The 15,159-nt window shown below is 40.0% G+C and overlaps 1 protein-coding gene across 1 annotated transcript; it reads left to right on the forward strand.

Annotated features, from left to right (window-relative positions):
* Window positions 1-1,074: 1,074 nt before the first annotated feature.
* Window positions 1,075-10,921, forward strand: asip2b (agouti signaling protein, nonagouti homolog (mouse) 2b). The gene is made up of 5 exons (XM_056434721.1): window positions 1,075-1,105; window positions 2,179-2,231; window positions 5,946-6,126; window positions 10,184-10,260; window positions 10,736-10,921. The coding sequence occupies exons 1-5, from the start codon at window positions 1,075-1,077 to the stop codon at window positions 10,919-10,921; spliced, it is 528 nt and encodes a 175-aa protein (XP_056290696.1).
* The last annotated feature ends 4,238 nt before the right edge of the window (window positions 10,922-15,159 follow it).

Here is a 15,159-nt window from a genome sequence, read left to right on the forward strand (position 1 = left end):
AAAATGGACAGCAACATTTCCCCCAGATGTCAGAGATGTAAAGTGACAAACGGTGATCTTCTACACATGCTCTGGAGTTGCCCATTGATAGAAGAACTTTGGAAACGCGCCACTGAATTAACCTCAAGGATAATAGGAATTCAAATTGAACAGGACCCAAAGATATGGATTCTGGGGGACACAAGCTCTATCAATGCAAACTACTATAATAAATACTTTATCTTACTTGCGAGCACTGCAGTGAAAAAATGTATTCTGATTAACTGGAAATCCGAAAAAACACCATCAATAAGACACTGGATTAATGAGCTTGTGTCTTACTGCACACCTGAAAAGATATTATATAATGCGAGAGGGAAGCAGGCAGTCTTTGGAAAAATCTGGGGCCCCTTCATAGATATTCTGCCATCTCTGGACTTGGCTGATCGTGGAGGTGTGAGACCGGCGTCAAATTAAGCCCGCTGCAGGTTATTTATTTTTTATTTTGGTTTTATTTTGTTGCGAGTGCTGTATTGATGACACACAACGATTACTTAAATCACATTTGTACAAATCTGAAAACCGGGAAACACTCAGACACTCCATCCTCTCTTTAGTCACCTGACACATATATATTGTCATCCATTCTAACATGTTAGTATGGATGACAATAATGAGTAAAACGGTGCTGAAACATTCATGTGGGGGAGATGGATGTATCCCCACGTGAACCCTCAATTAACTTCAAAGGACATCAGCGTGAGGATTATAGTCTTTCTATACATTAGTGCTTTTAATAGAATCCAGCTCTGCCTTCTAAGAGAAAAACTGTCCATTGCTCTCACCTTACCCTCTATTATCACACCTCTGGTCTGTTGCTTTGTAATAGTGTTAAAGACTTAAATGGGGGCTGTGTTTCAAAACAGTGCAATTATACCAACACATATGTTAACAACTAGTGCAAGACAATTAAAGTCTACATTTTCTCGTCTTATATCCTCACTACTTCCCAAACGAATACATCGTTGCTAAAAACTATTCAAAACACTTCAACGCATTACCAGTATCGTGGTGCGCCTGCCTGTTTTAGCATTGATGCATGTGTCTGGGAAGTACGACAGGATCAGTAAGACTTGGAATACACCTCACTCATGTGGGAGTTTGTGAACAGAGGTTTTGGTATAAATTGGCTGTAGAACGGAGCTGCAGGTTACACCCCCACCCCGAGTTATGTGACCTTAGCCATAGGTGGGAATGCACAAAATATTGAGTCAAAGCTTAATCTCGAAATATTCAAACAGCGAAAGGGAGAGAGGGATTATAAAGAACATACTGAATCTATGAGTGATTATACAAAGTGATTACATCCATGATATTTGCTTGATTACATATAGAGAACGTTTGTGTGTCTTCACTTCCTTTCACCCAAAAACAACAATCGGCTCCTTAATTATCATTGAGGAGCTGATTGTTCTCTGAGCAGCACTCTGCAAGACTGTTGTTTTTCTCATCTCAAAATCAAAAAACAAATTTTACAAATATGTATCGGAAATATTGTCAGTGAAATGTATTCAGAGTAAGCAGTCCTTACTCATAACTTAATATTCCAACGTGCACAATCAAAATCTATCAGTTGAATAAGCAAATCAGTTAGTAATTTATTAGGCACTTAAAGCCAAGCTAGCTGCTGCCCTTGAAATCTGATTTGTTTTATCTGCATGGACATTGGATATTATTTTATGTCCAATACGTCATCAAAAGTGTATCAATGAGGATAAAACAAAGGCAGCAGAGCACCATGAGTACAATGTAGATACTTTGATGGAACTATGTTACTATTTAATAATAATATCATATGGCGTGTGTGTGTGTGTGTGTATGGGAAGGTTCCAAAGTGCATTAATATTTATTTGAGAATTAGGCCAAAGAAACTGACCGAAATTATATTCTTGTTCATAATATTCAAGTTATCATCCCCTGCCCCGGGAGACCCTTTTATGACACTTTTAAAAGCATCCACATATTTCATGATAAACAAAGTATGCCTATACTGTTTGAAAGGAAAATGATCTTTCTTTCCTTGTTAATACGCGTTAAATCGAAGATCAAATCATTTAGGTCACGGTTGTTCAGACTGCTCAGAGGCCTGAAGACAAGGGGCGTGTACTGATAAAAGCATGCCTCTCTAATAAATTGAAGTCCATGAGGACTCCGACGCAGAGATAAAGAACCAGGCGACCAACACGTCGGATGTAGGCAACAGGCTGCAGCTGGCAACGCAACAATTAAATAAATCAAAAGTAAGCAGAAGAGGAGTCGTACACAATAACCTTATACAAGTTAACACCATTATTTCAGCAGTGCAACAAAATAGGTCTATTAAATGTGGTCTCCTAAATATTCGATCTCTGTCATCTAAAGCTGTGTTACTAAATGATTTAATATCAGATAATCACATTGATTTATGTTGCCTAACTGAAACCTGGCTGAGCCATGAAGAATATGTCTGCCTGAATGAATCGACTCCTCCAAGTCATATTAATACTCACATTCCTCGAGGCACCGGTCGAGGAGGTGGAGTAGCAGCCATCTTTGAATCGAGCCTATTAATTAATCCTCAACCAAAATTACACTACACCTCATTTGAAAGCCTTGTTCTTAGTCTTTCACATCCAACCTGGAAAACACTACAGCCAATTCGATTTGTGATTCTGTACCGCCACCAGGTCCATATTCAGAGTTTATATCTGAATTCTCAGAATTTATATCAAGTTTGGTTCTTAAAACCGATAAAGTTATTATTGTTGGAGATTTTAATATCCATGTGGATGTTGATAATGATTGCCTTAGTGCTGCATTCATCTCCTTGTTGGACTCGATTGGCTTCTGTCAGAGAGTACAGAAACCCACTCACAGCTTTGGCCACACGCTTGATCTTGTTCTTACTTATGGCGTTGACATTGAGCATTTGAACGCCTTCCCACAGAATCCTCTTCTGTCAGACCACAACCTCATAACTTTTGAATTTATACTACCGGAGTGTACTCCGTTAGTCAAAATTTTCTACACCAGATGTCTAACTGACAGTGCTGTAGCTAAATTTAAAGAAGCGATTCCTTCTGTATTTGATTCGATACCACGTCTCAATATAACAGAGGACTCCTGGTCTAACTTTAGTCCGTCCCAGATTGATCATCTTGTTGACAGTGCCACAGGCTCTTTGAGAATGACACTGGACTCGATAGCCCCTCTGAAGAAGAAGACAGTGAGGAAGAGGAGGTTTGCTCCTGGTATAACCCTCAGACCCGCAAACTAAAGCAACGTCACGAAAGCTTGAGCATATGGCGTTCAACTAATCTCAAGAATCCCGCTTAGTTTGGCGAGATAGTCTTAAAACATATAAGAAGGCCCTCCGTAATGCCAGAGCAGCCTATTACTCATCAGTAATAGAAAAAAATAAAACAACCCCAGGTTTCTCTTCAGCACTGTAGCCAGGCTGACAGAGAGTCACAGCTCTGTGGAGCCGAGCATTCCTATAGACCTCAGTGGTAATGACTTTATGAACTTCTTTAATGAAAAGATTTTAACTATTAGGGACAAGATTAATATTCTCTTGCCCATAACCAGTGCCAATCTGTCCTCAAGTGGAATGGCCTTGGAAACCGCTGTATGCCCTGGTGTATATTTGAGGGCTTTTCTCCCATCAACCGTGACCAATTATCTTCAACGGTTTCTACTTCGAACACGTCTACCTGTCTCTTGGACCCCATCCCGACGAGGCTGCTTAAAGACGTTTTGCCTTTAATTGGCGGCTCTCTATTAGATATTATCAATGTGTCTCTGCTAACAGGCCACGTACCACACTCCTTCAAGGTGGCTGTTATTAAACCTCTCCTGAAGAAGCCCACTCTGGATCCAGAGGTGTTGGCTAACTACAGACCGATCTCTAACCTCCCCTTCCTCTCCAAGATCCTTGAGAAAGTGGTCGCAAATCAGTTGTGCGACTTTCTACATCATAATAGTTTATTTGAGAAATTTCAATCAGGATTTAGAAAACACCACAGCACCAAGACAGCACTGGTGAAAATTACAAATGACCTCTTAATGGCAGCAGATAAAGGACTCCTCTCTGTCCTGGTCTTGTTAGACCTTAGTGCTGCATTCAACACCATTGACCATGACATCCTATTACAGAGACTGGAGCAGTCGATTGGCATTTCAGGCACGGCACTAATTTGGTTTAAATCCTATTTATCAGATCGATCTCAATTTGTATTTGTAAACGATGACGCCTCGATAACCACCAACGTTAATCACGGAGTTCCACAAGGTTCTGTGCTTGGACCAATTTTATTTACCTTATACATGCTTCCTTTGGGCAATATTATCAGGAAACACTCCATAAACTTTCATTGTTATGCAGATGATACTCAACTATATTTATCGATAAAACCAGAGGAGAGCAACCAACTCTGTAAAATTCAAGCATGTCTTAAAGACATAAAAACATGGATGACCTGCAACTTCTTGATGTTAAACTCAGACAAAACCGAAGTAATTTTAATCGGCCCTGAGCACCTCAGAGATCAATTATCTGGTGATGTGGATTCTGTAGATGGCATTGCCCTGGCATCCAACACCACTGTAAAGAATCTTGGCGTTATCTTTGATCGGGACTTGTCCTTTAACTCCACGTAAAGCAAATCTCAAGGACTGCATTCTTTCATCTACGTAATATTTCAAAAATCAGGCACATCTTGTCTCAAAAAGATGCAGAAAAATTGGTTCACGCGTTCGTTACTTCGAGACTGGATTACTGCAACTCCTTATTATCAGGCTGCTCTAATAAATCTCTTAGGTCCCTCCAGTTGATCCAGAATGCTGCAGCTCGTGTTCTCACTAAAACTAAGAAAAGAGATCACATCACTCCTGCACTAGCTGCTCTGCACTGGCTCCAGGTAAAATCTAGAATCACTTTTAAAATTCTTCTCTTAACCTACAAAGTCTTGATTGGTGATGCTCCATCATATCTTAAGGAGCTTGTAGTACCATATTGCCCCACTAGAGAGCTACGCTCACTAAATGCGGGACTACTTGTAGTTCCAAGAGTCTTAAAAAGTAGAATGGGAGCCAGAGCCTTTAGTTATCAAGCTCCTCTTTTATGGAACCAGCTTCCAATTTCAGTCCGGGAGGCAGACACAGTCACCTCGTTTAAGAGTAGACTTAAGACCTTCCTCTTTGACAGAGCTTATAGTTAGGGCTGAATCAGGTTTGCCCTGGTCCAGCCCCTTGATATGCTGCTATAGGCTTATAGCTGCCGGGGACGTTTTAGGATGCACTGAGTACCTATCTCCTCTTTTTCTCTCCTTAAGGATGAATTTTCATCTCTCAATCACACCTTACTAACTCTGCTTTCTCCCGGAGTCCTTTTGACTTCACGTCTCATGGGGTCATCGGACCCTATGAGACGGCATAGATCCTATCTGCCTGATGGATCGTCTGGGTCGTGGAATTCCTGCTCATGACTACGCCACTGTCCTGTTGAGACTCCGCCCACTGTTGAGACTCCGCCTCCTCCTCCCCACCGCCATCTGCCTGATGGATCGTGGAGGTCTCCATCGTGGAATATGCCAACTATGAACTATTCATACACTCTGTCATATTCATTGAATGTATTTTAACTCTAAATCTGTCCTTCTGTACACATGACATCTATTGCATCTGTCCATCCTGGAGAGGGATCCTCCTCTGTTGCTCTCCTGCAGGTTTCTTCCTTTTTCCCCTGAAGGGTTATTTGGGAGTTTTTCCTGGTCCGATGTGAGGTTTTGGGGCAGGGATGTCTATGTGTACAGATTGTAAAGCACTCCGAGACAAATTTGTAATTTGTGAAATTGGGCTATACAAATAAACTGAATTGAATTGAATTGAACACGCGCACTTTGGTTTTTCATCCTCCTTAATCCGAGGTCTCCATCGTGGCATCCGAGGAGAGGCAGCTGGTTACAGTCGGGATGAAGCTGGCTTTCATGTGTTTGTGCCTTCTGCATTTGACCGTTGTCGGTGCCGGACAATTCAACCGCAAAGAGCCTCGCAAAGACCGCGGCAATGCGCCGGCCAGAGCCCAGAAGCCTCAGCACCTCGGCACAGGTGAGTGCGCGCAGGGCTGCGCTGTTGTCACGGCGGGCGTGTGAGTCAGAGGATGAACGCAGAGATTTATTCAATCAGGAATAACCTGCACGAAACTGTATGTCAATTTCTATAGAGATAATCCGACAGTTTACGTAAAAAACATATGCTTATTCTGATATCAAATATATGTTTGGACTAGGCTTTTACACAATATGAACGATTGAATAATATTGAATTATGAACACATGTATTTATAGGCTTTTTACAATTACTGAACGTGAAATGACTTTCATACGTCCTTGTCAGAGTCAATATGGTTTGTTAAAAAATGTGAAACCTTGGACATTATGTGAATATTAGTCTGTATCGTGGGATTGGACTCTGACCGTGGTCGGGCTCATCTTTATGATGTCACGTTGTGTCGGATATGAAACTGACCAGAATGAAAGATAAGAAGGAAAAAAAAACTATATTTATCCCAATAAGGGAAACTAGATGTGCAATAGTTGCAAGACAGATTGTGAATATTAAATGACAAAAAACTGGTGGGATCCACCTAAAGATAAGTACAGCATTCAATTTATTGGAAGAGTGTACTTAACATTTTCCCATTTGTAATTAAACATCATGTCCCAGCATGTTATGTGAGTGAGCTGTGCGGATTTGGTGCAATATATTGTTTCTCTTGTCCTTTTTTAGTTTATTGTACATTGAGAGTGATGGAAAAGGACTTGTGTTTTGCAATGAAGCCATGTGGACTTTGATTCTGAAAAAATCAACTCTTTCATAAAACGAAAGGTGATACAATAATAGCCTACATATATCACATAGGCTATGGAAAATGTTTACAGTAACAGTATCTAAATGGCATCTTTTTTGTAGCCTATGATCCAGATTTAACTTGTCAGAACAGGACTAACTCTGTGCTTATAGGATTACTGTCAGACTAAACACATTAACGCCAAAATAATTCTTTGAAAAGGATCGAAATGGAACCTGCAAAATGTCAGACAGGCACAACATGATCTTGCAGCAGGAGGCCCTCTGCTCCTCACAGCAACTGTCATTTGCAGAGTATTAGAAACACATGTGCTAACAACAATAAAGTGGTCTTAAACTTTTTGTGTGTGTGTTTTTTTTAATGAGTGGGCTCTAACAGAACTTCAAGGAGGTACGAGAGATGCAACTCATTCGCAGATTATCATCGTTTATAATAAAAAGCAGTGCAGTGCCGACGCAGATTATTCATACGAGGCGAAAATAGACCTGCTGATGCGGCAAGAAAAGCAGTATTATTTATATGCAGATGACATTCAACCATAGACAGTGGTATTGAAGAAGACTTCAAACTAGAGACTGAGATAAACTCATGTTTACAATGTTTACTGAGGTAATGATTCAAGAAAGACAGTCATTTTCTCATAGATTCTATACAATCGGGAGTACTGTTTGCAACCGAAGGAGTCGCCCCCTGATGCTCAGTAGAGAGAATGCAAGTTTAGGCTTAAACATTGTGAGATCACCAGTCGATTGTGTCGTGATCACAAGATAACTCATTTGTTATTTTATTACTTATTCAAACAGCCCGAGTTGCTGACAGTGATGGACTCGGTGAAGTTAGCAGAAGGATATTAGAGATACACGTGTGATTACGTCGTTTTTTCAAAATAAGGTGTCATTGAGGGTATATGCAAAGTATGTAGATGGAAACATACTGTGTCTGTGAATAAGTCCTGACAGTAACTGACGTATTTGAGTTGACGACACCTCCAGCTACCTACAGACAGAAAATCAAGAATGATATCAATTCAGATATTTACGATCGTAAAAGTTTGACATTTCTACATTTACTTTCAGTCATTTTAGATAACAAAATATAAAACTTATTTTAATTCATTCAATTTGTCCGACATCAGTATGTAGAGATGGCCTGAAGTCAAATATATCAATTGTTGTGAGGAATTATAGAGCAATGTGTTTTATTAGCACCTCGAGTATTCAGAAATGTAACTATTCCAATGTAGAGATTTGGGATTTTTGTAATGGAAAGACATTTATTTATTATTTCCAGCAAAACAAAAATAAAAATGTATTTTAGTTGCATATTTCCTATTTGTTTAATCAGTCACACATGTATCATTCGGCTAACTTCATAAAGTCCATTACTTTCAGCTCATCTGAGATCAGATAGTCTTTCTCGATGCCTTCCCTGAAAATTGTTTGAGTTTTAGATTTTAAGATTTAGGCCATATTATCTGTCCAGAAGTTTGAGGTTTTTGTTTATTCTTGCCATGCTGTTAACATTCCTCCTGATGCAAATCAAAAGAAAAAGAAAATGCATTACATTTTTTTATTTCTTTTGTTTGTTTTTCTTGTATAAAGACACTACAACTGCATGTCGTTATGCAACCCTGTGCTGTGCAATGACATCACATTAAACTTGAACCGTTTACAGTTTAAAGCAGCTCAAAGTCTGGGTTGGTAATCTCACTTTTTTGTGTGGACATTTTTTCTCGCTTTTTTTGGATCAGCAATCAATAAACTAAACAGTTTCTATGTCTTTCGCATGACTCTAATAAACCGTCACATCATTTAATTCAGGCGGATTGTAATGACTTGAGGGGCTACAGACACCTGCCTGTCAAAAACTATTTATTCAATTTTAATTGGGCCTCTAAGTTTGACAAGGACAGGACATGCGCTCCATGGGAATTGTTAGTGTTAGACCCTGTTTTCTCTGACATATTCTGCTTTTAATAGTTTAATCTTTTCTTCTGACATTAATCCTTTATGATGTGACTATGCAGGTAATTAGGATTTATTAGTGAATGACTAGAGGCAGCGAAGTCTCCAGGCCCCTCTGTTTGACTGTGGGTCAGCGGTTCAATCCCCGCCTCCGCTAGCCCGAGTCGATGTGTCGTTGAGCAAGACACTTAACCCCGATTTGCTCCCCGTAGCTGTGTCTACGGTGTATTGATCAGTTAAATGAAATGTCCTCAACCGATGCCCACCTGTCTGTAATTTTCCGCTTATGGCCCATTCAGTCTCAGTGAGGTTACTGCGGAGGTCTTTTAGTGTTTGGGCAATCTCTGAACCCATCGGCTGACGGTCAAACGGAGAAGCTGAGGGGAGATGTTTCTGAGATTCAGTGTAACCGGCAGATGTCCGAGCCAAGAGTATCTTTTCTGTGCGTTGCTTGTTCACACCCCAATTGGTAATTTAAGATAGGAGACTGGAGTTGTAGTTAAAAGACAACGTGTATGAATGGATTTTTCACAATTAGCTAGTGTACAAGCTCACTTTCAACCAATAAAAAGCGTAAACATCGTCAGACGATAGCGGGTGCTGGGTTCCCACATTACATTTGGGCCAATGTGTGAATCAAGCAAAGCCTTCTCCAAGGTTTTTCTTTTATACTACTAGGAAATCAGAGCGCTTTTGATGTGAATGCAGAATCTCTTTATAGAGATTACTGTGTTTGGGTTAACCTCTTTAACTAAAGTCACATCTGGTGTTCAAGCAGCTGAAATCGTTTATTTCGGTGGGCACACATTTCAGTGTACTCTGTATTTTTAATCCACTGCATTCCTGCTCTTTTATAATTGTGTGTCCTGAATCAAATTGCGATTGCAATTTTCATATTTAAATCATTTGAATGGTGGTTGTCTGTTCTAGTGATTTGGAGTTATCTCAAATATATTATGATACTGCACTGTGCCTATATGTCGTCAACAGGTACATGTGGTGCCTTAGTTTGCCTCACACCACATTCAAGCAGAGGTGGTACTCAATTACAATGTCAAAGTAACACAGTCTATTCTGTATAATGAGTACTTTTGACACTGCATTATTGTAATAATACATGTCAAACAACCATCTGGATCTTTTATAGAATGTATTTAAATATAAAACCCTGATGCTTGGCTTTGTGACTCGACTGTACAGTGATGGTATTTACTACATGAGAGGCACAAACTGGGACTAATGGTGATCTGAGATTGAAGATAAAGTGATCTGAGGTGGAGATGTTCTGCAGCATTATTTACTAAACAGAGTGTTGTCGCTGTTTCAACAGGGTCTGTAATCCTATCCCGACAGAGACCCCTGTTTGCGAGGAGAGGACAGTATGAAAGACAAAGGATCCATACATCGGTGAGATCTGTCTGCCAGAAAGCTTTTCTGCATATCTGCTCAGCAAACCATAATATATCTGTGATGGTCTGAAATCTAGATTTTTGTGATTTATACACACTGCAAAAAAATGAATGATCTCAGTTGGAAAATGTATTTAAAAATGTAAAAGGTTCAGCTAAAGTTTGCACTTATTATACATCACCATGTCAAAAAAATCATAATTCTCGGGTTACACGGACTGGACACAAAGGTGTTGATGTGCACAAAGACAAAAATGGCTTCACAATAAGAAGTGCCCCCTTTTAATGAATACATGTGTTGTTGTTTCAGCTCTGATCCATTCAGAAAGCTCTCAATAAACAAAACCAGCACTTTTTAGACATCAAAGTAGAAGGCTGTATCGGCAATATTACTGTGGCACTGGGTTTTGATGCACCCACGTTCATCTACTCATCTCCTGTGCTTCCCTCTTGCCGTTCTCTCCACCTTCCAGAAGCCCAGAGTGACCCCCGCTCGTCCAAATGGCGCTCTGGCTTATTCCAAAGCGGGACCCAGACCTGTGAAGCCGAAGTGCTCTCAGCTGACACAGAGCTGTTTGCCCCAGTTTGGCTGCTGTGACACAAACGCCGCATGCCACTGCCGCTTCTTCAACGCCATCTGCTTCTGCCGCCGGTCGTAATACTAGTAGAGCCTAGAGGAGATCAAGAAAGCGAATAAAACAAAGCTGAGATTATAAACTCAAAATACACACTACCCCCGCTGCCACGATTGTGTTATAACAGTTATAATCAACCACCTCGACAGGCAGACTGATGCATCACAGCCGGGACAATAACCACCATCTCACAAAGTCAGCATCTTTAGTCAGGCACATTTTAAATGCTATCTTAACAAACTTGTATACCTCTTGTGAAAGGCGGCTGCTTGTAAAAAATATCCACTATATATTTAAGCTTGCAGTCTCCTAACATCCATTTATTGTCATGTGCATTCCTTGGAACAATACTTACTCTATATTATCAGTATCATCTTTATCATTGTTGTTAATTTTTTTATGTTGCTAACATTGTTGTTGCATTTCACCAGTGTTAGATGACCACAGTTTGGAACTGTTTTGTTTCAGAATGTGTGCATTGCATTAAAGAGCGTTATCTGTTATATTGAATACATTATATACAAATACAAGTTTTACAGCAATCAGTTTTTAAATAAATTCATTTTAAACTGTTTTTCCTTTATCTTCTGGGGAAATCCCTGCAGACTTAGCAAATGCTAAGTTATAAGCACATGCATCAAGCCCAATGTAAAACCCATTTCTGCACTTTTGGCTAACAGACGTGACTATTTCCTAACTTTTGTTTAAATAAAGCCTGTAGGTTAACATCCTCCCTTATTGTCGAGCAAAAGTGCTTGTTAAGGAACTGGTAACACAGTAAGCAGTAAGCAAAGGTATCAAAATCGTCAGGCAAACTCATGAGAGAACCAAAATGGTCATACACGAGGGAAGCAAAAAGCTGGTCTACTCACAAAACATTTATAGACAAACTGGCACCGAACAAGGGGTTGATGCAGATTTAATACACAGCGAGGCACGGGTGGAAGCAATGAGGGCGGGGCTTGCAATCACAAGGGAGGAGTCTGAAACGAGAGACAAGGTGAGTGACAAACACAACAGAAACAGACAGTGAACACAGAACTACCCAGAAGGTCTGCGTGTAACTCAAGGCCTACAAATACAGTATTGAGAAGTTTTCCGATATGTCTTTGAGGATTTCTGAAGAATCAGGTCCGGGGATTCCAGTGTTGACTTTTCACACACCTAACCAATAGGAGATTATCTGTTTTGGATGCATTCTCACTTGAAATACTCTATTTGGTTTCAGAGTATCCATGAGTCAGGACATCACATGGCTTGCACTGTAGTGAAGAAGCTGGTTCGTAACTGGGCATCCTGCAAGTCCTTGAATTTGTCTTTTGGCATCGGACCGTGAGAGGTTCACAAAACCCTTCGTAAATGACCCCTCTTTACACCCTTTATTATTCATTTTCTTCTAGTTTTTGCACCATTCGCCGCAAAATAAATAGCTTCACGAATCACTCTCTCCCCAAGCAAACATCGCTGTCAAATGAAACCAGTACAGAAGTTACACACCAAGGTGTGGACGCCCCCAGCAGAGTGATACAAGTCAACATGACGTAAACATTGGGGGCTTAAGCCATACCTCTGGTCCAAGGTGACCAGCTTTATTTCTCTGTTTTTGTGTCTTCGTTACATCATGTACATGGACATGTTACTTCATTGGTTTAAAGACCTGCGTTTATTTTGGAAAGGCTTATAAGCCTCATATTCACACACCTGCTTTGGACATTGGCTTACATTTTAAATAATTATTGGGCTAACAACCCAAACATTCAGGTTTTACTGCGCATGTTTCATATCCTAATGATATAACGCAATATGGCCCATGACTCTTGACTGCTTGGCTTGTTAGCTTGGATTGTTGTACGAAAAGACAAACAAAACAATATAACTTTAACAAAGTATTTACTGCTCTTTTTTTACTGGTTATAATGTTGGACTACATTAAATTGTGCAGGTAGTCACGATCATATGTCCAACATATGTTGTGAGTTGGCATGATCTTTATTACTAAATGAGTTGAATTTATACATTTGACATTCTTGCATCTAAATTGTGTATGCTTCTGAGACATGCTGGTTGTAAATATAAGTTTTTGAACACGTTTTGACATGGACATGTTCAGAGTTCAGTGTACAATTTTACTTTGGCGCCCTCTGCTGGTATATATATATATACACATACACACGCACACACACACACACACACACACACGTACAAACATGCACACTTCTTATAAAGTAGATCGTGTACTTGATGATTACCTCTCATCCACTCTGTTGGGCCAAAGCCTGGAAGATGTTCAAATCATTGAGTGCATTGGCCGTGACGAGAGTCAAAAAAGGAAGATGTATAGTTGCAAACCCACAATTGTCACATTCCCGTTTACAGCATTTGCAGCCGCTTGCACTCAACCACTTATCATGTAAATCATGCCTACATTCATGCTGACTCAACGGGGATAACATTAAGGATCAAAGTTGATCCTCGAGAGAATAAATAATTAAAAAGCAATAAAGAATGCCTGAGAGTCTCACCGCATTATCTTTTGAATTGTCACCAGCTGCCTTGAATTTTGTGTTTTCATTTCTTTTTTATAGTTGTTTTCCTTTTCACCCTCTAAAATAATATATAGTGAAAGCTCACAAAGAGGCAGTAAAGTTAGCGACCAAGGAAATCTCATATTTGTGTTTTCTTTTTCAGAAATACAGATAATTCCACCATGAATTCACCTGAATGGAGGAAATTAGGTTTTTAATGCTCCTAATTTAATGTAACATGTACAGTATACATATTGTAACAACAACAAAATACTTGAAGAACTACTGAACCCAACCAGGCGGAGGCAGAGATCAACGCCTCTCCAGTTTCCATGGCAGAGGTCTCTAATGAAGCCCATCACCAGGTTAATATTATGAGATTAACCCTGAGATGCTGAAGGCTCAGGACAATGGTGGGCGGTCTTGGTTGACTTCATTGTCACGTGGAAGTCAAGAACAGTGCAGACAGACTACCAGACCGGGGTGATAGTTCCTATTTTTAACACAGGGGTTCGACAGGGTGTGCTCCAATCATCATGTATCACACTGCTCAGCCTCACTGGCAAAGTATATTCAGGTTGCTGGAATGGACTCCGACAGATTGTGGAACCTCGATGCAGAATCCGTCCTGGTCATGGAATAGTAGACCAGCATTTTTTCCGTTGCAGGGTTGTCACAGAGTTTGCACATCCAATCTACATGTGCTTGAAGAAGGCCTACTTATGTATCCCTGTGGAGTCACATTGGGGATACTGCCGTTGCTATACAAGCCATCCGGTCTTTGTGGGAGCGGTGTCAGTATTCTCGTCACAAATTCAAACGTGTTGTCAGTGGGACTCCAGGGGAGGAGAGTGTTTGGTTTCAGAATAGCTTCTCCACTTTATGTGGATGATGCGGTCCTATTGGTGTCTTCAGACCGTGACTATCAGCTTGCACTGGAGCAGTTTGCAGTTGGATGGGAAACCGTTTGGGATGGGAGGCAGGCCATGGTCCTCTGCTGGAAAACTACTCTCTCTGGGTTGGGAGTGAGTTGCTTCCCCAAGAGAAGGCCTTAAAGTATCTCAGGATCTTGATCAATCATGATTGAAGGAAAAGTGGAGATAGGGCAGCGACCGCCTCGTCCCTCTCTCGGACAAAAATTAAAGCACTATAGCTGCAAAACAGCACACACACTTACCTTAAAAGAATGCATTTTGTGAATATAATACCCAATACTATATCCCCAATGGCTTACAAAAAACAAGCATCAATATCCAGGATTCACACTAGTAATACTAAGGTCCAAAACACTTTTTTACCCTAATGGATGCTAGTTTATATATACAGGACTGTCTCAGAAAATTAGAATATTGTGATGAAGTTCTTTATTTTCTGTAATGCAATTAAAAAAACAAAAATGTCATGCATTGTGGATTCATTACAAATCAACTGAAATATTGCAAGCCTTTTATTCTTTTAATATTGCTGATTATGGCTTACAGCTTAAGAAAACTCTAAAATCCTATCTCATAAAATTTTAATATTTCCTCAGACCAAGTAAAAAAAAAGATTTATAGCAGCTGAGTGTTTGTCAAGGCTCAGGAAACCCTTGCAGGTGTTTCGAGTTAATTAGACAATTCAAGTGATTTGTTTAATACCCTACTAGTATACTTTTTCATGATATTCTAATATTTAGAGATAGGATATTTGAGTTTTCTTAAGCTGTAAGCCATAATCAGCAATATTAAAAGAATAAAA

Source organism: Pseudoliparis swirei, chromosome 16 (assembly GCF_029220125.1).
Source record: "Pseudoliparis swirei isolate HS2019 ecotype Mariana Trench chromosome 16, NWPU_hadal_v1, whole genome shotgun sequence".
Taxonomy (NCBI): domain Eukaryota; kingdom Metazoa; phylum Chordata; class Actinopteri; order Perciformes; family Liparidae; genus Pseudoliparis; species Pseudoliparis swirei.

Coding starts and splice junctions, on each gene's coding strand:
- asip2b (XM_056434721.1), top strand. CDS start 1,075: ATGCATGTGTCTGGGAAGTACGACAGGATCA. Junction 1,106..2,178: donor TGGGAAGTACGACAGGATCA/GTAAGACTTGGA, acceptor AATAAATTGAAG/TCCATGAGGACTCCGACGCA. Junction 10,261..10,735: donor GACAAAGGATCCATACATCG/GTGAGATCTGTC, acceptor TCCACCTTCCAG/AAGCCCAGAGTGACCCCCGC.